Raw genomic sequence first — 26,854 nt, 5'->3', positions numbered from 1 at the left:
CACTCTGAGCTTCCACTGCAGGGGTTGCAGGTTCGATCCCTGGTCAGGGAACTGAGATTCCCACATGACTGCACAGTGTGGCCAAAAACAAAAACAAACCAAAACAAAACAGAACAAATACAATGTTGCATTACTTTCTGCTGTACAGCAAAGTGAACCAGTCATAAATGTACATCTATCCAGTCTTTTTTAGATCCTTTTCTCATATAGGTCAGTACAGGGTATTGCGTAGAGTTCCCTGTGCTCTACAATAGGTCCTTGTTGTTTATCTATTTTATATACGGTAGTGTGTATAAGTCAATCCCAATCTTCCAATTTATCCCGCCCCCCCCCCATTCCCCCTTGGTAACCATAAGTTTGTTTTCTACATCTGTGACATCATTTCTGTTTTGTAAATAAGTTCATTTGTACCATTTTTTACACCCTCTGTCCTCTTTAAAGGATACACTGGCCCTCCAAGTTTCCATAGGCCCCCAGGGTGCACACAGAGTTTGCACATTCCCACAGTCACTCACCTGCCTCGCTCATTTGCCTGTCTGGTCGCTGAAATAACAGCTCCCAGTTATAGAGGCCAAATGCTTAGTACTTTATATATGATTAATTTAATACTACCAACACCTCTGTGAGGTAGGTGTACTATAATTTTTTTCAGGGGGGTATGGAAAAGTTTATTCACTGAACCTATCTATGAAACAGAAACAAAATCAGGGACACAGAGAATAGACTGGTGGTTGCCAAGGGGGCGAGAGGGTGGGAGAGGGTAGGATTGGGAGTTTAGGATTAGCAGATGCAAACTGGTATATACAGAATGGATAAACAACAAGGTCCTACTGTACAGCACAGGGAACTATATTCAACATCCTGTGATAAACCATCATGGAAAAGAATATGAGAAAGAATGTATATACATGCATAACTGAGTCACTTTGCTATACAGCAAACTAACAACACTGTAATTCAACTATACTTCAGGTGTACTAGAATTTTAGCCTTTCCATTTTACCGATGAAGAAACTGAAGTACAGAGAAGTGAAATCATTTGCCCAAGATCGTGCGACTGAGAAATACTAGGGGTAGGGATGCAACCCTGGCAGTGTGTCTCTAGGGGCTGTCTTTAACCACTGCACCAGGGGTATAGACAGTGGATTCTGTGATCACAGGCCTGAAATTTTGATTTCCATTCTTCTCCCACTCCCTTATTATATGAGTTTCTGATACTTGAATTATTGAAAACAATAATGTTAAAACACAAACACAGAAGAAATTCTTTCAATATTATACTAAACCCGTATGAGATAGTTTTGCTTTAGGGTATAGAAGAAGAGCTTATAAAACAAATATTCATGAATTTATCGCTATTAAAGTTGTTAAAACATACATAAAGGAAAACATGAAGAAATGATTTGAGTATTTCACTAGATATTTATAATTAAATATAACATAGAAATTGATACTTAAAAGAAGGTGACAAATACGGTTTATCCACTTCTGAAAGGTTAGAAATATTAAACCTACTATCCATTTCTTAAAGATATGAAATAAACATATTCACAAGGTGGTCCTTGAAGAGGTCCTAAGAGTAGAGCTTTTGGGTCATTAACAAGCACATTAGGGATAGTCATAAAAAACCACACTGAATTTATAAAAGCAGGCCATATGCAGGATGCATTTCCCACCAACTTGTCTCTACCCACAAGGAAACATCATTTATGGAACACTGTTTTATTTGATCACTTTCTGTATTTCGAACTTAGTAGGAAAATTATTGCTGAAATGATAGATTCTTTATTCCCTTGATTTGTTGTATTTCAAAAAGGACTCACTACTTCATTCTTCAGTGTGATTTCTATTATAAACTTGGAGTGAAGTATATTCGTTTACATCTCTTTTTTTTTTTGTTCCTATTTTCTTCTTTTTTTGTCTTTATTTTTAAATTGAAGAATAGTTGATTTACAATGTTGTGTTAGTTTCAGGTGTTTCAGGTGTACGACAAAGTGATTTATTTATTCACATATATATTAATTTAATCTTTTTCGGGTTCTTTTCCATTCTAAGTTATTATAAGATATGCAGTATAGTTCCCTGTGCTATACAGGGACTACTGTATAGCACATGGAACTATATTCCTGTTACATATATTCCTGTTACATATATTGGTTACTTATTTTATATATAGTAGTGTGTAACTGTTCATCCCAAACTCCTAATTTATCCTTCCCCCACCTTCCCCTTTGGTAACCATTGTTTGTCTTCTATGTCTATGAGTCTCTTTCTGTTTTGTTTACATCTCACTTTGATATGCACTATTTTAACATAAATTTGGTTCACTCTTAACTTTTGAGAGTTATTAGGGATATACACTTTTAAGGAATATATTTCCTCCATAAAACTACCTCTATCTATATTCTGTTTATGACCTTTGGTCTGAAGAATCAGAATGTTGAAATGGGGTGTGTGTGTGTGTGGGTGTATGTGTCTGAATGAAAAAATTGATTGGCACACAGAGACTTTACTCTGAGTTGGTTAGTGAATACTGTGAGGTGTGTAATGATGTTACAGTTATTGATACTCTGACATACTTGTCTGCTCAGAAATACTTCCCGATTCTCCCAGAAACATAACCCAGGCACTTTTAGGCTGAGAAGCGTAGGCTCCATGACTTAGAATCCTTACCTTTACCATCCAGGCATGTTCCTAATCATGCCCCTTAGAGCTGGTTTTATTTATTTATTTTTTATTTTTGGCCGCGTTGGGTCTTCGTTGCTGCATGTGGGCTTTCTCTAGCTGCGGCCAGCAGGGGCTACTCTTTGTTGCGGTGCGCGGGCTTCTCATTGAAGTGGTTTCTCTTTGTTGCGGAGCTTGGGCTCTAGGCGCGTGGGCTTCCGGGCTCCGTAGCTGTGGCTCTCGAGCTCTAGAGCGTAGGCTCAGTAGTTGTGGCGTGTGGGCTTAGTTGCTCTGCGGCATGTGGGATCTTCCTGGACCAGGGCTCGAACCTGTGTCCCCTGTATTGGCAGGGGGATTCTTAACCACTGTGCCACCAGGGAAGTCCTTGGAGCTGGCTTTAGATTGTCAACTTTATTTGTTCAAATTACAGTCCTTAAACTGCCTCTGATTTATTCTGACTTTACCCATATTGTTCTTTTTCTCCCTTTTTGAACTAATGGGAGGTAAATGAAGAAATAAAAGATGAATTACTTTATATTTCATCTTTTGTTTCTCCACAGAGTGTCACTCTTCTCCAGAAATTTATTCAACTCCATATTTCTCCAGTACAGGAAATAGCTTTAAAAGCAAATGGAATCTAAGAGTTTAATGTTCATTGTTTTTAGTCTTAGCAAAACAATAGAGAATTTATTAATTTTAATGTTATTAAATAGCAGTGTTGTAATTTTGCAGTTCTCAAAAGAAATTCTTAGTCATTTAATCACAGTGATAGAAGTAATGAAATTATATTACAGAAAATTGGCAAAATAAAATCACCCATAATCCTGTCACCTTAATTCAACCTTTATTGTCTTTTTACTCTATTTCTTTCTAGTGTGGCTTCCTGTGTTGATTTTTGCATAGCTTTAATCAGAGTGCAATAACATTTTATATCCTGGTTTTTCACTTAACATAAAATAATTTTATATTGCTGTGTATTCTAAATAACCAACATTTTGAATGCACACAAAGTGTGTTCTTGTTAATACAACATAATCACCCTCCAGGATTGAACATTTAGATTCTTTTCTTTTTTTTTTTTCCCCATCGTAGACAGTGAGGCTACAAGCAGTTTTATAAATGTAACTTCTTTTCACACTTAATTATGTGGATTATCTCCTTATGATTGGTTTTCAGATGTGGATAAAAGAGGATGAACATTTTTATGCTTTTTGAATCATGTTACCAAATTATTTCCAAAAGGATTATAGCAATTTGCACTCGCAATCTACAAGTGTTTTACAATACTTTTTGCCAATGTTAGATATTCTTTTTCTCTGTCTCTTGTCTCTCTCTCTCTCTCTATATATGTGTGTGTGTATATATATATATATATTTACTTATGTACTATTCAAAAGTGGTACTTTGTTGTTCTTTTATCTTATATTTCTTTTATTACTGGAGAGTATTATAATTTCTCCATATATTTGCTTACTAGATTTGAGTTATTTGTTTATATCCTTTGTTTATTTATTTCTTTTATGCTTACTTTTCCGTTAGCAGTTTTAGGAGTTACACTTATAAGAATGATATTAACTCTTTTTGTTTACTGAAAAAAATTTTGTTTGCTTGTCTTATTCTTTAATCAAAATTTTATATTCTATTATAAACTTATCTTTATAATAGAATATACATGATAGAAGAATGAACACATAAAGCTTTCTTTTTAGCATATAATTTCTTTTGAAACTGGATTTATTTTGTGATGGCCCAAATGATACTATGGTATTCCTCACCATATGTATATTTGGTAGCCAAGAATACTTTAGGTAATACAGATACCTGACAATTTTCTAATTTTATAGGAAAAGAGGAGCTAAGGTTGTATCCAAGAGAGTTGATGATTTCAAAGAAAAATTTCAACATAAACTTGGAAGAATTTTAGATCCGTAAGTTCATGATTAACTTAGAATTGAAAATGTTTTTGGATCAAATTTACAAACTACTCTTGTGGTAAATTTTGGTTTGTGTTTTATTAGGTTCTATCAATTAAATAAGGATCATCCTTTTGTGTTAATCAGGGAACTCTTATTAGCCTCTATAGCGCTTGGGGTTCCAGGAAAGTACTGAGTCTCCAAAATGGACAGGGCCTTTGGAGAACAGGGTGGAAGAATTTTGTGTAAAGCTTTATTTCTGAGATCTCAGAAATTTATCATAATTTTTCTTTGAGTATGTTCTGTTTTTTCTTTTTCAGTCTGGACTTTTTCACTGAAAGCCAGTGAAAGCATTCAGCCATTGTTAATGCGAGTGGGAGATTAGGGAAAAGATCTGTTGGAGAACTTCTGTTTGATTCTCATAGTTTGGTTATAGGAGAAAATATAGGTGATTAAAAACATATGGCAAACATATTTTAAATTCCAGGGATGCCATGTGGTGGGAATTTTCACTAAAATATTTGTTTTCTTTAATAGCATTGCAGAAACAATGAATGTTCCCCCAGACCACACATTTGGGGCTTGTCTCCGTCCTGAGGAGTATGGTAAATATACAAACTTTCTTCTTAAAAAACAGACAACAAAATCCCTCCCACCCCCCAAATCATGCAGTTAAGTTCACCATCTCCTTCTCTCAAAGCTTCTAATTTTAATGGCTTAAAATATTACATTAACATTAAAGAGAACAATTTGTAGCACAAGAAAGAAACAAAATTTTCATATTATATTTGAAATAGGAACAGTTTTAAGCCCTTGTAATGAATTCCTTAAGTGTATTTAAGGCTCAGAATTTTATTTAGAAAATAAATAAGGCCTGTATTAAACAAGCCAAAGTGAAGTGAGGTAGCTTTTTAATGAATTCCAAGATGGTACTAGGCCCTTGTTACTCAAAATGTGGTTGCAGATGGGTGGTGTTGGTGGTTCCTGCAAGGTTCTTAGAAATGCAGAATCTCAGGCTCCACCCCAGACCTACTGAATCAGGAACTGCGACATACCCAGATGAACTGTAGGGACATTCAAGTTCCAGAAAGCACTATACTCTACAACCACATACTTAAGAACCACTCTGCCCACCAGCCAATCAATTAATCAACCTACAAAGTGGCAGAAGAAAATTCCCAGGATTTTGTTTTTAGTGCTAAGGGATCTAAACAGCAGACTTCCAAAGGGAAAACTCTGCCAAAGCTTATCAGGATTGGGCTGTATTTTACTGGTTTTCAAAATACAGTCTGCAGTCTACCTGCATTAAAATCACCCAGAGGATTTATTAAATATACAGGTTCCTGGGACCCATGCTCATATATTCTCATGTATGCTAAACTTTAAGAACTGCTACTAAAAATGTGTTAAAGTCCACTCACTGACAAATAAAATACATATTTACTGAGCTTCTGCAACATGGTGTTTCAGACCACCATGAATCACCACATTAGGAGATTATATTTTGGTTCTGTTTTTAGATCAACTGTTACATGTTTAATGGATGCCTGCCCATCTTAGAGGCTCTTCATACCTCTAGAAGTGGGTAAGGGATGATCTAGGAAATCCATCAGTTAGCCTGAAATACAAGTAGATAATCGTGCTCAGCTGCCTACTTGAGGGCAGCTTCATGCTGGTTGGCGCCCCATCTTGCTGTCTGTTGGATTCTTGGGGTCTAGCGCACAGTACATTATTTTCCCCGGTATCCATAGCATGAATCGATGTATCTAACACATAGTTTATCATGTTGACAATTAGGCAACATTGACAAATTTCCTAATAGTTGAGCTACATTACCCTTAAAAGTTGAATGATAAGATAGAGCTATAAAGTGAAAAGGAAGGAGACTGACATTAATAGTTTAAAAAATATGTCAGTATTGGCCTTGGCACCGTACAGCGTAACTGTGTAAGGGGACTGTCAGCCCTCTCTAGACTTTTCCTGGAGCTCATGGATGGACACAGATTAACCCCAGTGGCCCTTTGTGACTACTGTTGGGGTTAACTAGCAGCATCTATTCCGTGGAAAGCTTCAGGGTCTGCCTGCTTCCGAGAACATATTGGTTTCTTTACTGGGCCTGGATTGCTCCCTTACCCTTACTTAGGGAAAGAAAGGCAACTGCACAAAGAATGCCTCATCCCTCAGGCCTGGGGTTGTTGGTTATGTTACGATGCTTCCAGAAAGAGTGCAAGGGCTGTGTCCAGCTCCCAGAATGCACCAGGGCAGAGGCGATGTGGAGGAGAATCCGGCTCCCAGAATGCACCAGGGCAGATGTGATGTGGAGGAGAATCATAGGCAGTAGTGCATCATGAGAATTGGTAGCAGGCAGGGTGCAACTGAGGAGCAGGCGTGGCTTTTCTGATGTCCCTGGCGTGGTAGCAAGGTCATGGGTCTCTCTCTTAGGGCCACAGCTTGTACTCCTGATTTCAGCTCTTTAGAGTTGGCTCTTGAGTAGTTGTCAGTGATTTGACATGAGCTTCATAAATATTCTCTCAGGGCCAGGCCAGAAGACGGTATCAGCGTACCTCTCATCCACTAGGCAGTCATACCTGGTAGGGTTGTGGTGGGAAAACCAGGTAGAGTTGGAGATACAACCATTCGAATGGTTATTTTTGGATGTTAATGGAGAGTGAAGGCCTCTGAAGATAAAAAAAAACTCAACCAAGAGCCATCTTGTGGAAGAGCCGGGGTGGGGGGAGGTCCTTATACAGAGCAGCCCCCCAGAGGGTTGACATCAGGGGAAGAAATGTGGAAGAGGAAAGGAAGCCACACTTATGTGTCAAAAATCACCCCTAATCACTTTGATTTCCTCTCGCAGAGCCTTACTTGGGTTTTGCCTACGTTAGGATGGTCTGATAATAGCTGACCCCGTTTCAGATGATCTTGTTCTGAGGCACTTGGCCAGTTCCTGGAACTAGCACTGGTTGTGGGCTTTTCGCCCATATTTAGGGTCTACCCTTAGAAAGAAGGCTTTTGTCAGAATATGCAGGATTAACTCCTGATTTTATAATAAACTTAGAGGTGCTATGAGCACCTATTAAAAAAGACCCTTGACAGAGCCTAATAATATAGGGCCTTGTACAAAGTAGGTGTGAATATTAGTTGCCTTGAACTGCAACCAGTGTTGCAATTTATTTTTTTTTCAATTTTTAAAAATTGAAGTACAGTTGATTTACAATGTATTAATTTCTGCGGTACAGCAAAGTTATACATACATATCCATTAAAAAATTATTCTCCTTTATGGTTTATCATAGGCTGTTGAATATACTGCCCTGTGCTATATAGTAGGACTTTGTTGTTTATCCATTCTATATATAACAGTTTGCATCTGCTAACCCCAAACTCCCAATCCTTCCCTCCCCCAACCCCTTACCCCCTTGTCAACTACCAGTCTGTTCTCTATGTTTGTGATTCTGTTTCTGTTTCATAGATAGGTTCATTTGTGTCCCATTTGAAATTCCACATATACGTGATATCATATGGGATTTGTCTTTCTCCTTCTGACATACTTCACTTAGTATGATCCTCTGTAGCTGCATCCATCAATGTTGAAATTTAAATTAACCTACCCAGGATATCACAGCCAACTGCCAGCATGACCCTGTCGCAAGAAAGCAGGAAGGGAGGGGTACAGGCCAGGGGAAAAAGAACAGAGGCAGAAGGTTTCTTCTGGTGACATCCACCAAGCCGTCACATCTGAAGCAACATGGTCAACTCTGGTCTGATCTGTGTCACCATTAACATCCAAGCAATGGGGTTTAGAGGTAGTGTGTTTGTACTTTCTTTGTGTCATAATTCAGGAAAGTTCCTTTAAGTCATGAAAGAAAAGTAGAAGCAAGGGCTGGGTCTGGCAGTGGCAGCAGGTGGATTGGAGGGGTTATTACTCGGGGTTGTGGGTCAGGACTCACTTAATGGACTGTGAATGGAGGTCTTCTGTGCTGGTAATAGTGTAGGGGAAGCAGGACAGAAATGGGGACTTGGTGTGTAGACTGAAGGCAGACTGGAAACTCACATTAGGAAGGAGTAGGGAACTTGTGTCCAGTTTTTACAAGGTTTCCTAGATGTTTAGTCAACCTTGAGGCACACAGAGTGACCCCCATGTGGAATCAGCCCCAGCTTTCAGATCCTCAGCCTTGTAGACAAATGTCTGCTAAGAGGGTGTCAGGCAAGGACTTTGTTGTCTTAGGAAAGGATTTGACAGCTGAGGGGGCTCATGATTCCCCCATAAAATTCATTTTTTCAGATTTTTTTCATTGAGCAAAGAAGTCGCATAAAGCAGAAGTATTCATTTTTATCAATTACTTTGTACTTTTTTTTTATAAAAAGAATTTTCTGTCATGATGCATAATAGTATTGGAGTTAGGTTTTTTCATTCACAGAAGTTGCTAGATCTCTCTCTGTTTTAGTTAGTGTGGGAATAATTGTGACAGGCATTAAATTCAGATAAAAGACTTTTTTCCCCCTCTCTTCAATAGGAGCTGGTGATCTCATCCACAGAAGACTTCCGGGAGAATATCTCCGAGGCAAGGACAGACAGAGAGCCCTGGTTGCAGCAGTGCGACATCACTTAAAGAAAGTTAACTACCAAAACTTTGACACTTTGCTGGCAGCCTTCAGACACTATGACAAGGCCAGTAGTAAAGTGAAGCTTTTTTGGTCTACGCATGGGCTTACAGGTCCCCCCAGGCTGGTGTAGATCAGGATCAAGTCCAGTCCACCACCTGTTTTTGTAAATAGTTTTACATGCCTATATTTTAAAAAAATTGGGGTGCATGTATCTCTTTGAATTAGAGTTTTCTTTGGATATATGCTCAGGAGTGGGATTGCTGGGTCGTATGCATGCCCATTTGTTTTAAGTATTGTCCACAGCTGCTTTTGCAACTACACATGCAGAGACTGAATGGCTTGCAAAACCTATGATACCTACTTTTTGGCCCTTGACAGAAAATGTTTGCTGGAGTAGACCTGGGTTGTCAAAATGTGGTTCTTTCACCATCATCAGTATCACTTGGGAACATGCTAGAGATGCATGTCCTAAGGCCCACCCCAGACCTCCTGAATTAGGAACTTGGGGTTGGGGTCTAGCAATTGTGTTTTAACAAGCTTTTCAGTGATTCTGATGCAGGCTGAGGTTTGAGAACCACTGTTGCAGATCATTAAACTGGAGTGTGCTGGGAGCCTGGGGGATGGACAGTCTCTGCCTCATTCTGAATGTGTACACACGGTACTGTCAGTCTGGTCCAAGTCAAGCTTAGAACGCTCTCCCCTGGGCACCAGGTGTGGTTTCAGTTTTGAGAGTAAGATCACTCAATTTTCAAGCTCCTCTAAATTTTATTCTTTGATCAAGTCAGATCAACCCAGGGCTGCATAATTACCTGACATCATTTTAGGCCATTACAGGATTTACCAAGCTGCACAGTGCCTTAGGCTTGCACTAAGGAACGCTACTACACAAACAGTTTGTGAAACGTGGCACATTTTTTATTAGTACGCCCACGCGGCTGTTATTTATTTTTGTCACACGCATCCTCTTTATAGGGAAACCCAGTCTTTCTAAAGCACATAACTGTGCATTGTCTAAGTATCTGGTTTGTTTTTGCTTCATGTACAGCATGACTTTGGACCAATAGTGCATACCTTTTTGACTTGGCTGCCAGGAAGCTTAGAGCCAATACAGAGAAACACATCTAGTTTGTGAATGTGATCCTATAGTATACATTGTGCACTCTTTTTATTTCAGGTTTCATCTTATTTTAGTCCAACTTTATTTTCTCTTTGCCCTGACTTCCTCACTGTTTTTGGCTCTCATTGTACTTCTTTCTCTAGGCAGCCTCAAACCGTTTTAGAATAAGTCTAACATAAACAAATAAAAGCTCATAAATAAACCCGTGATGATGTAGGGCATCATAATCTTGATAGGAGCAGAAAAGAAAGAGCAGAATAATTTTAGTTTATCTCAAAAGGAAAAAAGGATAATATTCTTATCTCCATTCCAATGTTGAGAACAGTTTGAGAAAAGTGATACCTCACAATATTTATCCTATGGAAAAATCTTGATCACTCATTGGCTAATTCATTTTAAGCCCATGCGTTTTATCTGATTTTAGATTAGGGGCCTGTGTACCTGTGATGTACTGGTGAATAAAAAGTGGGTTACATATCTCAGTTAAGTTTGTACTAATTATGTCGGGACAAACACCAATCAGTCATCAACGACATTTCTCACAAAGTTGTGTTTAAAGAAAATGTAAGTATTCAACTGTTTCTCTGGTTTTTAGTAGAGACCGATTGCTATTTACAGGTAATTTAAAAATTATTCTTCAGAATTAAATTACTTAAGAAAAACAAGTATATATATATATATATATATTTTTTTTTTTTCTGCACGCGGGCCTCTCACCGTTGTGGCCTCTCCCGTTGCGGAGCACAGGCTCCGGACGCGCAGGCTCAGCGGCCACGGCTCACGGGCCCAGCCGCTCCGCAGTATGTGGGATCCTCCCGGACCGGGGCACGAACCCGTGTCCCCTGCATCGGCAGGCGGACTCTCAACCACTGTGCCACCAGGGAAGCCCCTAAATAGTTAACTTTTAATATGTACAATGTAGTGCTCAGTGCCCTTGAGGAGCTTTTTTTTCCTGAGTGGGTAATAAGATGTGGGTCTTCCTAGTACAGCTGTAGGATTGTTTTTGATGATTAGAATCTTATACTGTTGAATGCCCAGATCTAATTTAATTGAAAAGCAAAACAAAACAGAACAAATAAACGGTGATTTCCTAACTGACTCTTCTTGGCTTAGAGGATTAATTCTGTTATTTGTTGAACACTGACAGCGCATCAAACATTATCCCAGATAATGTGCAGGCTTTTAACTCAGGGAACTTAAAATCTAAAGGGGGGCGGGAAATAAAGACTCATCATGTCCAAGAATGGTCACAGCAGAGTCTCAAATTTTCAAAATAGGTATATATAATTCCAGCTCCTTTTATTCTGCCTATTATCCAGGAAGTAGCTGTGATGGGATGATTCCTTTTGGGGGACAGTTGCATTCATTGACAAAACTGGTTTACTAAGACGTGTGAGCAAGGCTGTTCCAAAGCTCAGTAATATCAGACTGCTGTGGATGGTTGGGGGCAGAAAAGGTTCATTGAATACCTTGACTAATAGCCTATTGTTGAGTAGCCTTTGTGCTATAAGTCACACCACTGTCAGACCGGAAGTGGTCCAGAAAGCAAAGCATGTGACTCAGATGAATTGCACGGGCCACACTTTTGTGTCTGGAGCTGGCTCATTGGACTGAAATAGCAATTCTCTAACTTGAAAATGTGTCAACAGAGAGATGTACCATCAATAGCTCTGAGAGGGGACAAAGGTTCGTGTAGTCAGTATGCCAGGAGCATGGGGCAATGCCTTGTGTGTGATGTGTCCTCCCTCACCATAAGACAAATGGGTCAGCTTGTGGCAGGAGTCACAAGTTAGGCATGTGGTGGTAGCCTCTGCCTCAGAAACGTCGACTGCTTTTTTGGCACTTTGTCTAATGGTGCGTGTATTGTCGTGTCTGCTACAAGGATGGATCCAGGCAGCGACTGTGCAACCTGGGTGGTGCAGGCTCAATCCAAAGCTTGATTCCTGTCATCCACATCAGAGGATGGACCCTTATCCTGGGCATCTATGTGAATTACCTGGATGGTTCACTCAGCAGCTGTGATTTGTTTCCATAGTTTTCTTTCTTTTTTTTTTATTGGAGTACAGTTGATTTATAATATGTTAGTTTCAGGTGTACAGCAAAGTGAGTCAGTTATACATATACATATATCCACACTTTTTGTTTTAGATTCTTTCCCCATGTAGGTCATTACAGAGTATTGAGTAGAGTTCCCTGTGCTATACAGCAGGTTTTTATTAGTTATCTATTTTATATATAGTACTGTGTATATGTCAATCCCAATCTCCCAATTTATCCTTCCCCCCCATTCCCTGGTAACCATAAGTTTGTTTTCTACATTCGTGATGCTATTTCTGTTTTGTAAATAAGTTCATTTGTACCTTCTTCTTTTTCAGATCCACATATAAGTGATATCATATGATATTTGTCTTTCTGTGTCTGATTTATGTCACTCAGTATGACAATCTCTAGGTCCATCCATGTTGCTGCAAATGGCACTATTTTGTTCGTTTTTATTCCATTGTATATGTACCACATCTTCTTTATCCATTCCTCTGTTGGTCCATAGTTTTCTGTCTCAAAAAGAGGTGTCTTTAATCTTCCAATCTGTAGTGGTCTTTTAAAAAATTTTTTAAATTAAAAAATTTTAAATTTTCTATATTTTTGGCCATGCCAGGGGGCATGTGGGGTCTTAGTTCCCCAACCAGGGATTGAACCCATGCCCCCTGCATTGGAAGCATGGAGTCCTAACCACCGGACTACCAGGGAAGTCCCCAGTCCGTAGTTTTCCAAGTGGCAACCAAGCACGCAGGCCATTGGCAACAGTCCAAGAGTCAGTAAAAATATAACAGATTCATCAATGGCAGGATTGGCCGGAGCTGTGAGAATAACCTTGAGTTCTGCCCACTGAGTAGAGTGACAATGCCCTTTTTCGGTCCTTAGCTCTTACTGAGGTTGAAAGCCACAGCAGACCAGTGAAGACCATTGGGTTTCAGGTTAGTGAACCAGGCCCAGCGGCTCTACGTGGTGAAATCATTATTCATAGAGACTTGCAGCTCAAAGGGGTCATGAGGGTTGAGGGGCCCCAAAGGTACTAGCATTCTCTCCATGTGGCTTCTCTTGATTGTAAGTGCCTGAACATTCATAAGACAGGTATGGAAAGCATCAATATCAATTGACACATCCAGCAGTGGAAGCCACAGAAATAATATATTGTTAACTTTCCTTCTCCACTTTGAACAAACCCTGCCCAAATGCCACCAGCTGATTCCTGACGTCTCTCCTTGCTGCACACTCGGTAGGGTGACGACTTTGGCACCCACAGCCAATGACGCCGTAGTGGTTTCAGTCTCCACCCCCCTGAAGTTCCACAACATACTGGGACAGATACCTGTGGCCTGTGATCCCCCTTGGGGACAAGGAGATCTTGTCCCATACCTAGTCCTCCTTAGAACAGTTGAGGTTGGGGTATGGGGGGAGGGAAACGTCAAGGCTGCAGAGGCAGGAGTGGCTCTGTACCCAGTGAATAAGAAGCATTTTCTTTCATTATCGCCACCATCTTTTTCAGATTTGGGGACCCTCGATTCAACAGCCCACCACCCCACCTTTGCTTTTCAGTTAGGGCTGTGGGGCTCGTAGTTTTGGTTGACTTGGGCTGGCAGTAGAGACTTTCATAAAGCAGTCTACTTTTTTTTTTTGCGGTACGCAGGCCTCTCACTGTCGTGGCCTCTCCTGTTGCAGAGCACAGGCTCCGGACGCGCAGGATCAGCGGCCATGGCTCGCGGGCCCAGCCGCTCCGCGGCATGTGGGATCTTCCCGGACTGGGGCACAAACTCGTGTCCCCTGCATCGGCAGGCGGACTCCCAACCACTGCGCCACCAGGGAAGCCCCATATAATGTATTTTAAATTCTCATTCTCTTTCAACATGAGGGTTAGGAACATTCTCCAGGCCTATGGGTCTGGCTGCAGGAATTTCTCTAGAATTCACTGGGTCAGTTTCTTGTTCTCAAGGGGATTGTCTTCACCAGCGTTGTGAATCTAACCCTGAGTCTAGGAGCTGATGGTTGGTGAGTCATTTATGTTTTCCCTTGGGAGTTTAACTATCTCGGGGAAATCTCTCTGAGAGGGCCAAACTCCCTTATAGCAGCTGGCACCCACTTTGAAAACACTGGGACCATTCCCTGTCATCTCTGATGGATCTAAGTTTGGCTTGACGGGCTGCAGGAGGGCTGAGTGGTAAGACGCCCAGCTCTGGCCATTCTTCCTTAACAAGCATTATGTGCTCCGGCCCGTCACCCTGCAAGTGAATCAGCCGGGTTCTGCCCAGAGTCTTTCTAAATTTCCCTCCTTTCACGCTCAGCGTAGGTGCTTCTGTCTTTAACTGTTGTCTGAAAGGGGTGGAAACTTCCCCTCCTCCCGCTTCCCGGATGAATCTGAGTGAATCCTGTTGTCCTCGGAAGCGTTAATATCCAGCGGCAGCTGCCTTTGAATCCACTCTCTGTGCTTGGCCTGCAGCCACGTCCCTAATTTCTTCTTTTCACCAGGCAATGGAGTGTAGGACAATCACTGCCCAGTTGACTTTTTAATTTTTTCCCACACCGCGTGGCATGTGGGATCTTAGTTCCCTGACCAGGGATTGAACCCAGGCCCTAGTGAGTGAAACTGTGGAGTCCTAACCACTGGACCACCAGGGAAGTCCCTGACTGCCTAGTTGGAACACCAACTTTGAAAGCATTGAAAATTGCAGAAAGCTGTCAAAAGTACACAACATTGGTCAAATGAAATGTCAAGCATGAATCATGCTTAGGCCTTCTCAACCCGAGTGTAAACAACATGATTTAATGAGAAAGATATGGGGCTTCCCTGGTGGCGTAGTGGTTGACAGTCCGCCTGCCGATTCAGGCGACACGGGTTTGTGCCCTGGTCCGAGAGGATCCCACATGCCGCGGAGCGGCTGGGCCTGTGAGCCATGGCCGCTGAGCCTGTGCGTCCGGAGCCTGTGCTCCGCAATGGGAGAGGCCAAAACAGCGAGAGGCCCGCATACCGCAAAAAAAATAAATAAATAAAATAAAAATAAAATAATGAGGAAGATATTAAAATGAACAAAGGCTGTGAGCTACACTCCACTCCAACCAGGGTTGAAATTACCGGGCACATATCAGATGGACACGATGGGGACCAATCTCGCTTAGTATCTGACTCTCCTTATATGAAAAATAGGACCGATTGTTTGAATTTATGTGATAGAGCTCTTTCTTTTTTTCTTAAAGGAAATAACAGATGTTGCCCACTCTGCTCGTGAAGACAATACTCACGTCATCTTTTTTTGCTTCGTGTCTAACAGAAGGGAGATGGAGCCATAGATAAAGCTGAGCTTCGGGAAGCGTGTGACCAGGCCAGTGTGCACATAGATGAGAAGCTCCTGGACCAGCTATTTGAATACTGTGATGTGGATAACGACGGGCTGATTAACTACCTTGAATTTGCAAATTTTCTTAACTGGAAAGATAAAACCCCCCTTAAGGAGTATGAAGAGAGGGTCATTATTAAAGGTATTTAATTTCTGAAGTCTTGCTAAATTCTTAAATGGACTTTAGTATTTTCTTTTTCTTAGGAGTTTGACTCTTGTCAACTTTAATATTATATATTTAAAGATACACACATATACATATATTTGTTTTTATTTTTATGCATAGAATATCTGTGGAAGGTTAGGAAAGAATTTGATAACATTTATTATTTCCGGGGAGGGGACACTGGTTGCTGAGGGTCAAAGTGGCAGCAAGACTCACTTTTCAATCTATGTTTTTGTATCTTTTAAGTTTGGAACCGTGTATTACTCATTCAAAAGAAAACAATTACAAGCAAAACAAATTACACAGAAGCCCAAAATATGAAAGAGAGTTCCTCAGAAAGCTGTTTGAAAACCATTTTCTTAGAGAAATTAGCTCCCCTCCCCCAGGAAAAGTCAATTGTAAAATAGAATTTGATCTGTTAAATTTTTTTTTTTTTTGCGGTACACGGGCCTCTCACTGTTGTGGCCTCTCCCGTTGCGGAGCACAAGCTCCGGACGCGCAGGCTCAGCGGCCATGGCTCACGGGCCCAGCTGCTCCACGGCATGTGGGATCTTCCCAGACCGGGGCACGAACCCGCGTCCCCTGCATCGGCAGGCGGACTCTCAACCACGGCGCCACCAGGGAAGCCCGATCTGTTAAATTTTTAAAAGGAAAAACATAATCTTTACTATTATTCAAATATCTTCATGTTTACACATTATCTTCCTGCATCACTAACCATATATAGATATACATATATACATATGTGAGTGAGCATATAGAAAAATTTTTTTATAAGCTTGTTCTTTGTTTTTAAAATTAATTAATTAATTAAATTTATTTTTGGCTGTGTTGGGTCTTTGTTGCTGCATGCAGGCTTTCTCTAGTTGTGGTGAGCAAGGGCTACTCTTCGTAGCGGTGAACAGGCTTCTTATTGCAGTGGCTTCTCTTGTGGAGCACCGACTCTAGGCGCACAGGTTTCAGTAGTTGTGGCACACAGGCTCAGTATTTGTGGCTCGCGGCCTCCAGAGCGCAGGCTCAGTAGTTGTGGCGCACGGGCTTAGTTGCTCTGCGGCATGTGGGATCTTCCCGGACCAGGGCTCGAACCTGTGTCCCCTGCTTTGCAGGTGTATTCTTAACCACTGTGCCACCAGGGAAGTCCATGTATGGAAATATTTTAAAATAGCTAAAATCACGGGGACTGTACCATTTTTATTTGGCTAAAAAAAAACTTAGCTCTCAAATTTCTATGGAATGAAGAGATACTTTTATGGTTTCTGTAAACTTTATTTTCAGTTCCCTTAAGCTGAGGTATTATGAATGACTAAGCCATTTCCTCACTTTTTAAAACTTAGGTTATTTCCAGATATTTAAAAAGTAATATGGGTGACGTTATAATGATTATCATCTCTCAGAAAGCTTTCTGTTTCTATCTCATTTCTTATGAATGTTATTTTTGTCCCAGAAGTAACTCTTTCATTTTGCTTTTTTAAATGATTGTACCAAATTCCAATTTTATCAGTCACGTTGGTGAGAAGGTTTTACTCCAATCTTGCTACCACTGAGTGTTATTTCAAACATTCTTGTGATTTAGTTGTTATATAATGATACCTCGTTTGCTTTAATTTTCAAGTCTTGATTCTTACAGACGATTAACTTTTGAAAGATTGTCTACATGCTTATCTCCTCTTGGAATATCTCTCCTCTAAAACGTGAAGATACTCCTGTTTTCACTTTTATTCCTGCAAAGCCCGTACCACATTTGGGGCTTTATTGACCACGGGAGCCCTTACCAGTTTCTGGGATGGCTTTTCTCTGCTGTCCACTAGGAAAGCAGGAGGAACTTCTCTACCTAATGAAGCTTTTTATAGAAAACAACTCTACCCTAGTTCTCTCAGAAATAAATAGAGGGTGACAGAGTATTTTCCTTCTTGGAACAATTCATGAAGCAAAAGCCTGCTTTCAAACCAGGTGGTTCTTCTAATTGTTTCCGGTTGCGGGGTCCTGACTTGAGCTCCATTTTCAACGGAGTTCTTGAGGTTTTCCTCTTCTTCTAAGACAGTGGCTGGTGGGTCAGTCAGAAGGGACTCGGGAATGTATTGCCAGGAATTTTCTTATATCAAGTTCCATCTTACTGTTGACGGCTGGAGAAAAGGGGGTGCTTCCCGTAAGGCAGGGGCTTTCGAGCAGTTTTCGGAGAAACTATTTTTCATACTTGGTCCAGATTTCTGCCTTTTGCGCCCACCCACTCGTGGGTGCAGGGACTGGGTCCAGAGGGTCTGGAACACTGGGCCCGACGCTTTCACTGCAGCGATTGGCAGGGGCTGAGTCGGGGGGTGCAGACTTTAGATGGGTCTGTCTTTTCTGGTTTGCCACCCCGATCGGGCACTGGGGCACTCTTCGCCTGTGTAACCGGTGCTGGGCCTTCCCCAGCACCTTGAGTTCCTCCAGCGCTCGAGAGACCACAGCGCCGCCTAGTGCTAACTGTGTACTTAGCAGCTCCATGAAAAAGCTGTGTCAGGAATTTTCTCCTCAACTTCAGAACTGACTCAGCAGAGCAAATCTGCAAAAGAGAACAGAATCTTACAGGGTTTTCTCTTATACACTGATTGGAAGGGAGTTATTCATAGAATCAGTTCTTGCGCTCACAGCGAGCTCTCGTCGCTTCTCCAAATGTCACAGTGCATGGGGGCTCCCTCCCTACCGCGGCGATCAGGTTATGTGTGGAATTTACAGCTCCAAATATTTCTTCTCCTGTCCCTCCCCAGGGCACAGTCTTAGGAACAACTCTGGTAATCCTGTAGTTCAAGTCAAATATGAAAATAGGCTCTAATTTTAAAAAAGAGGAAAGAAAAAAAAGTTCTCCGTTTTCATTTGGTGTTTCAGATTTAAAAGCTTCATTCTAGCATAAAATGAGTGCAGTGGTGAGCAGAAACATTAGACCTTGTTCAGATTTCCTGGTGTATGACCTTGGACTGAACTTGTGCTTCCACAGTGGGTACAGGTGTCAGCGGAGGGTCTACACCAGCTCAGCCTCTGTTTCCACCAGCAAGAAGAGACTAAATGGGAAAACTCATATTGTTACAGGGTGAGCACCAGGTAGTAACTTTGTGCTGTACTTTTTTTTCCCCCTTTCTGTCTTTGCTTGAAGGTGGAAAACCAGATTGTGCAAACCCTGCTGAGGCTAATGTAGAAGAATCTGAACCAGCTCTCCTGATAAAGCCTGAAGATATTGTCTTGAAAGAGCCAGGGAGCTCAGAAAAGACTCTGCGGACACTTCTGAGGCCAAGCGATAAAGTTTCTAATCACTACAAGACCACTTCTTCGGAGATCAATGCAGTTGTAGGCGCTGTTCCTTCTACTTGTGAGTATGTCACATTATTTGCGGGAGTGTTAAAAGGATCAACAAACACAGAAGGGGAGTGTCCTTTGTCTGTCCTTGCATTGTCCCCCAGCCTCTATTAGACTCTAACTTTCTCAAAGCCCAGGACCTTTCATTAAGTTCTGTATTCTAAGCACCCAGGAAGGCTCAATAAATGTAGGCTGAATTGAACTAGTGTTCATGGTGACCCAAGTAAAATGACTCTCTCTGTATCAATGAAAGTGAAACCATCATAGCTCAGAACCCGGAATGTTAGACCTCGTCGGAATTCAGACTTCACCAAGTGCTAGGAGACTTTTGAACCACGTGATTCTTAGCTACAAACAGATTGCCTTCAAATATTTGATGAGCTCTTACAGAACGGTTCCTTACATCTTTATTCCCCCTCTGTTAGTCTGCTAGGGCTATCATAACAAATACCATAAACTGAATGGCTAAACAGCAGAAATTGATTGTCTCATGACGGCTGGAAGTCCGAGGTCAAGGTGTTGCCAGGGTGGCTTCCTTCTGAGTGCTGTGAGGGAAAATCTGCTCCAGGCCCTATCCTGGATTCTGGGGGTTTGCCGGCAGGCTTTGGTGCTACTCAGCTTCTGCTGCACCAGCCTGATCTCTGCCTTCGTCTTCATCTGATGTTCTCCTGTGTGAGCATCTGTGTCCCAATGTCCCCTTTTTATAAGGACTCCAGTCATATTGGACTAAGGGTCCACCCTTCTCCCGTATAACCTCATCTTAATTAATTATTCCTGCAATGACCCTCTTTCCAAATAAGGTCACCTCCTGAGGTACTAAGGGTTAGGACTTTAACATAAAAGTCTGGGGAGGGTACAGTTCAACCCATAACCGCCCAGATCTCAATATCAAGCATGATGAATCTAGAAGACTCTTTTATATTGGTCAAGATCCCTTTTTTGGACTAAGGCCATGATTAAGGATTTACATATTTTTCTCAACTGGATTTCATAGACATGCTTTACATTCTGTTGTGATGAGAGCTTGCTACTTGCTTTGGAATAGTGTTGCCCAATAGAAATACAATTGGTGTTGTATGTATCTTTTTGTTTTAATTTATTATTTATTTTTGGCCGCGTTGGGGCTTCCTTGCTGCATGCAGCCCTTCTCTAGTTGCGGCGAGAGGGGGCTACTCTTCATTGGGGTGTGTGGGCTTCTCATTGCGGTGGCTTCTCTTGTTGCGGAGCACAGGCTCTAGGCATGTGGGCTTCAGAAGTTGTGCCTCGCGGGCTCTAGAGCGTAGGCTCAGTTGTTGTGGCTCACGGGCTTAGTTGCTCCGCGGCATGTGGGATCTTCCCGGACCAGGGCTCGAACCCGTGTCCCTTGCATTGGCAGGTGGATTCTTAACCACCGTGCCACCAGGGAAGTCCTGGTGTCATATATATTTTAAAAATTTTAGTAACCACATTAAGAAGAAGAAACAGGTGAAATTAACTTTAATAGTATATTGGGAATTCCCTGGCAGTCCAGTGGTTAGGGCTTGGTGCTTTCACTGCCGAGGCCCAGGTTCAATCCCTGGTCAGGGAACTAAGTTCCTGAATGCTGCGTGGCACAGACAAAATTAAAAAAAAATTTTTTTAAATAGTATATATATATTTTATATACAATATGTATCTCCAAAGTACCATCATCTCAACAAGGAATCAATATAAAATGATTAAATGTCTCACATTCTTGTTTTGGGTACTACATCTTTGAAATTGTGTATTTTACACTCAGAGCACAGCTCAGTTTGGACCAGCCACATTTCCAGTGCTCAGTAGGCACATGGTTGGTGGCGGCTGTATTTAGAATGTCTGTTTTCCTCCCCCATCCATGTCCTAGGTTATCCCATCTACGGTGTTCCAACCATTCGGTCCGATATTCCCGCCCCCCAAATTCGCCGTATCAGTGACAGAACCAATTATGGTGAAGAGGGAAATGCCTATTCATTGCTGTATCCTACCATCTTTGGCCAGAAAGGATTGTTTGAAAGAGACTTCTTCAAGACCAGATCCAAAAAAGAGGTACAACATGTGATTTCAAAAGGGTTGAAAGAAAGGCCAACGACACACAAAGGTGGAAATGTTTATTTGCTTGAGCGTTTATATTACAAAAGTCATCAGGAGCACCCCGTTCCCCCCCCTTAGGATTCTTGAGGATAATGTTCAATTTGGCTGTGATATTTGGTATAATTCTTGAAGTAGAATTTACTCTAATAAGAAGCATTACACTCACGTCATATATTCACTATGACCCATGTATAAAAAGAAAACTGTTTTCCTAAGATAGTCAACACTATTCTTCGTTGAGTAAAAGCAAAGAGGCTCAATCCCTTCCTTGTGTAAGTACCCTTGTAGTCTTGGGTCTCCATAACCAAAGAGTAAGTGTGAGGAGGGCCACTCTGCCATCCTTACGAGCTGCTATCTCAGATTATCTACAACAAGCACTGATTTAAAATGTTCTGTCCTGTTGCCACGTGTCAGCCCATGTATCTTGTTTTTTCTCTTGGTAAACATGGTCTTCATGGCCCAGGTGATTTTCTTCCTAGGTTTGTTATAAAGCAGGTGCAACCGGCTAGGCCAGAATAGCCATTGGGTTTCTGAGGGCCGAGGAGTAACGGCAGGTCTTGGTCAGAGCAGCCTGTCTAGATCTGTGCTGTGTGGAAAGCAGGCTGTGATCAAGGGAGCAATTGCTTCTTCGAGCTTTCAAATCCAGAGCTAGAGATGATGTGAACAGATGTGTGATGCTTTCTGGGACTTCACATGCAGGGTTGATGGCTTGCAAACTTGCAAACTTAGTAACAGATTCATTCCAATGATTCATTCCCACTGAGGTGGGGGGAGAGGAGGGGAGAAACTCAGAGGAAGATGCCTCCTGGCTGGTCCCAAAGAAGGAACCCAGGATCCACCACAGAGGGTTAGAGAAGAGACCTTCGCAGACTGTATTTTCTCTTCCCTCAGTCACTCTAAAGGGCCTATGAAATAGGGCTTTAGGGCCACCAAAAGAAACAAAAATCTCCTGCTTGTTTCCTGATGCCTAAAATTCTTTTAACTAGGAAGTCATCCTTTATCTCACAATTCTAGGTAGGAAGTAAGAACCCAGAGGCCTGCACATATACTATTCCAACTAAATGACATTCTAGAAAAGGCAAAACAATGGAGAAAGTAGAAAGACCGATGGTTGCCAGAGGGTTGGAGAGAAAAAGGGACAGATGAATAGGTGTAGCACAGAGGATCTTTAGGGCAGTGAAACTATTTTGTATGATACCATAATGGTGGATATTATACATTTGTCAAAACCCATAGATTATGCAACGCAGAGCGTGAACCCTCATGTGAACTATGGACTTTGGTTAACAATAATGTAGCAATATTGGCTCATCAACTGTAACAAATATACCACACTCATGCAAGATGTTACTAACAGGGGAAAAGAGGGGGCAAGTGATAGAGCATACGGGAACTCTAGATAATTTCTACTCGATTTTTCTAGAAACCTAAAACTGCTTTAAAAAATAAAGTCTATTAAAAAAAAAAAAAGAACCCAGAGACCTGCTTGGAGTAATAATGTCACCTTGAGAATAGATGGGTTTCCGTAAAAGTGTTAGCTAATCAATACACGAGGATGGAAAACTGAATGAGGGTAGGAATGCCTCCCAAAGTGTTGGGAAGGAAGCAGGGGAGAAGGGCTGGGATGCCCAAGAACACACCTCAGGGCTTCACTCTGCAGGGACATATTTTTTTTTGGGTGCACCACATGGCATGCGGGATCTTAGTTCCCTGACCAGGGATCGAACCGTAGCCCCCTACAGTGGAAGCGTGGAGTCTTAACCACTGGACCGTCAGGGAAGTCCCTGCAGGGACTTTCTTTACCTGTCACTGGGTGGAGGAAAATAGCAACTATGCACGGGTGCCTTGAGGTGCTTCTGCTGGGTAACTGCTGCTGCTGACAGCACTGCTCTCCTGAATTTCAAGTGTATTTAATTATATTGTTAATTTCCCACAAGGCACATCATATCTAGGGGACCTTTTAATTGTTAAGATTTAGTTTAATAGAGGTATTCTGAAGGTCTTCTATTTCTTTGGCTTTCCTATTCACTGTCTAACCTTTCTTTCCATTTCCCTCTTTGCTTCCCTCCTGTATGCTTCACAGTAAATGTCTTTCCTCTTTTAAATTTAGTTTCTTTTTTTTTTCCTCAAATCTTTTCTTCCCTCTACTCATTCTAATATTTCTTCCCACTACTGGTTCTTATCTTTCCTTTCTTATATTTTCCCTGGGACATATAAAGCATGTTTCCCCCCTCCCTTTATCTCTTTTACTAATTATCACTGCAGAGAGATGATTAATAACGAAAGTTTGCTGGTTTTCAATATGCTCAGATTTTAGTCTGCTCACTCGCTCGCGCGTGCACTATCTCTGCAACATTTGCACACCCCCAGCTATAATTAAAGTTTACAACAGGCCAGTTAGAGACACTCCATAAATGTTCTTTATCTTTTGGCCACGTGGCTCGTGGGATCTCAGTTGCCCGACCAGGGATCGAACGTGTGCCCCCTGCAGTGGAAGCGCACTGGACCGCCAGGGAAGTCCCATAGATATTCTTATTTTAAAGAAGAGAAACTAATATGCAAGGGGTCTAGATAACATACATAAGAGGTGACTGGGACGGAAATCAAATCCAGCAAGTCTTCTATCTTTAACTCTTTTACCCTTTCTGCTTGAATTTGGCCACTTCCCTTCAAAATAAACAGAAACACTTGGAGTTGAAAGTAATTTTATATATTGGCTAATAGAGTTGAACACGCTATAGTCACTCATATTAGCAAAATGATTCCTGAGCTGAAAGTCCTGGAATTTTAATATTGGCTTATTATACGTAATAAGCCCTCCTCCCCCACCACACACACACATCCTCACATCTTTTTTGGGGATAAATGTCCATAGTCTTAGATATTATGAAGATGTTTTTAAAAATACAAACTGAAAAACACATAAATATTAGCCTGACTTTGAAAGGTTTTTTTTTTCCCCCTAGATTGCAGAGATATTATGTAAAATTGGTGTCAAGCTTTCCGAGGATGAATTTGAAAATGTATGGAATCTTGCATCAAAAAAACACCACAGAGGAGAAGTTTGTGTTGAGACTATCAGAAATGTTCTGAATGAGTTACAGTACGCAGACTGGACCAAGTGCAAAACAGCCATGTGATCTTTGTGGCGTTCATTCATTTACACCAAAGAACTGTTACATCTGTGTTCACCTAAACTGTTCAGTCCATTCTGGTTTTAGATATTATAATTCAGCAATCACAGTGGTAGGGCTTATATGCCTGGTTGCGTTGCTAATAAATTAGATCTTGGACTTTAAACTTTATTTTCTTGTTTCCTATAAAGCACCAAAGAATTTGCCGAGCACTTGGAGTTAACCTTTAAGCTCACCAAAGGCATAGCCCAGAATGATGCTGGAAGTTTGTCATGTTTAGTATGCTTAAGAATGCTATGCATTTGAGTGGGTGGCCTGATATTCAAAGTCTGGTTTGTGATACCAGGGTCACAAAATTTTGACTTCAACATTTTGTTATTTTTCTCTTTAGGTGTCACTGTGACACAACTGAAGCTTAATGGGCTTTTAAGTCTCTGTCAGCATCTGGGGAAAACAGACTTAATTACAAGGAGCAGAATTTTGGGAATAAAAACTTGAGTTCCAACAACGACACGATGTCTGGTGGCTTTTCACATCTTTTTATGGCCAGAAAAGTATATTGTCCTTGGAGTACCTGTAGAGGACACAGCTGACCACACTGTTAGATGTAGCTTTAGAGAGTTATTGTTGCAAATTGTGCTGAATCATTCCCTCCCTCCTGCCTCGGCTCTTTCTTTTGTTTTTTTTTGCGGTACGCGGGCCTCTCACTGCTGTGGCCTCTCCCGTTGCGGAGCACAGGGTCTGGACGCGCAGGCTTAGCGGCTATGGCTCACGGGCCCAGCCGCTCCGCGGCATGTGGGATCTTCCCGGACCGGGGCATGAACCCGTGTCCCCTGCATGAACAGGCGGACTCAACCACTGCGCCACCAGGGAAGCCCTTGCCTCGCTTCTTTGATATACAAATGTGATGCCGGGCGGGATGAGATCCAGATGGTGATGGGGAAGTGGGAGCCCAGTCCAGCGTGTTCTTTCTGAGCATCAGGAGAGCCCCAGGGTGGGTTGAATCCATGACTGAAGCTTTCTCAGCAATATCACTTGATGAATTGAATGATCAATAGCATGTATTCTACCCGTATTTCTCTGTGATAGACCTTAACATTTTGTTGTTTGGTTTTTGTCTATTAGTCTAAAAAAATTACTCTTTAATTTAGATATTGTGGTTATTCTGTAGTCTACTGTTACTTAAAAAAAAAAACAAACTAAGGTTCAAAAGATTGCTTTACCCAATCCCTAGGAAACAATTTTATAATCCATTTATTTTATAGGTAATTTATGTGAAAAATTTTAACTTTTTATTTTGAAATGATTTTAGACTTACAGAAGATTTGCACAAGTAGCACAAAGAATTATGCAGGGGTGGGCTGGAGCCTGCTCTTACTGTCCACTGTGGTCAACTGTGGGCATTTCTTCCCAGCACTGTGTCCCTGACCCCATGTTGGTAGCCTGAAACCAGCTACAGTGAGAGTATTTACACTAAGCAAACCAACACATGCTACAGATCGGGGATCCCCGCCCTTCCCAAAGAACATTTACAAGCACTTCTACATCTATCTGTCTATCTATTTCCCTGTCTATCTATCTCTATCTATCATCTATCTATCTATCTATCTATCTATCTATCTATCTATCTATCTATCTATCTATCTATTTTCCTATCTATCCATCCATCCACCTACCTACATACCCATCTATGTCTCTATCCATCCATCTACCTATGTCTCTATCTAGGTCCCTATCTATCTATCTATTTATCTATCTATCTATCTATCTATCATCTGTCTATTCACCCACCTATTGACAGAGGCAGGCTCCTTGACTGAACTTTAGTCAGGCTCCTTTGAACCCTTTTCTCAATTAGGTTTTGACCTTGGGCTTCTGTGTCTGTCCTTCCTGGGCCTGCACTGCACAGTTTTAGCAAGAATCTTGCTAAGTCAGTTTACAGAGAATCCTCCCATCGTCGATATCTGATTACCCTCCATATCTGATGAAATTCTTCATCCCCCAAATATGATGTATTAACTTTGGCCTGCTTTTTTTTTGGATAGCTATTATAAAATGTTTATTATTAATTTGTATTTACTTCCTGAATTTTTTCGTTTGAATTTTATTTATTTTTTTATACAGCAGGTTCTTATTAGGCATCAATTTTATACACATCAGTGTATACATGTCAATTCCAATCGCCCAATTCAGCACCCCACCATCCCCACCCCACCGTGGCTTTCCCCCCTTGGTGTCCATACATTTGTTCTCTACATCTGTGTTGCTGTTTATACATTTTGGAGATTAATCCTTTGTCCGTTGATTTTCTCCCATTCTGAGGGTTGTCTTTTCACCTTGCATGTAGTTTCTTTTGCTGTGCAAAAGCTTTGAAGTTTCATTAGGTCCCATTTGTTTATTTTTGTTTTTATTTCCATTATTCTAGGAGGTGGATCAAAAAAG

The 26,854-nt window shown here is 41.3% G+C and overlaps 1 protein-coding gene across 1 annotated transcript in view; it reads left to right on the top strand.

Moving 5' to 3' along the window:
* The window catches only part of EFHB (EF-hand domain family member B), a 49,123-nt gene extending 24,570 nt beyond the window's left edge, over window positions 1-24,553 (top strand). Inside the window, exons 7-13 of the mRNA XM_024742053.1 lie at window positions 4,509-4,592; window positions 5,115-5,182; window positions 9,094-9,248; window positions 15,626-15,833; window positions 18,988-19,200; window positions 21,052-21,233; window positions 24,245-24,553. Of these exons, the coding sequence (XP_024597821.1) occupies window positions 4,509-4,592; window positions 5,115-5,182; window positions 9,094-9,248; window positions 15,626-15,833; window positions 18,988-19,200; window positions 21,052-21,233; window positions 24,245-24,418 (1,084 nt within the window). The 3' untranslated portion in view covers window positions 24,419-24,553. The remainder of the gene's footprint in view (window positions 1-4,508; window positions 4,593-5,114; window positions 5,183-9,093; window positions 9,249-15,625; window positions 15,834-18,987; window positions 19,201-21,051; window positions 21,234-24,244) is intronic.
* Window positions 24,554-26,854: the final 2,301 nt, after the last annotated feature.

This window comes from Neophocaena asiaeorientalis, unplaced genomic scaffold (genome assembly GCF_003031525.2).
Source record: "Neophocaena asiaeorientalis asiaeorientalis breed wild unplaced genomic scaffold, Neophocaena_asiaeorientalis_V1.1 scaffold154, whole genome shotgun sequence".
NCBI lineage: Eukaryota > Metazoa > Chordata > Mammalia > Artiodactyla > Phocoenidae > Neophocaena > Neophocaena asiaeorientalis.
The sequence above is the reverse complement of the archived record's forward strand: the minus strand, read 5'-3'. Positions and strand labels throughout refer to the sequence as shown.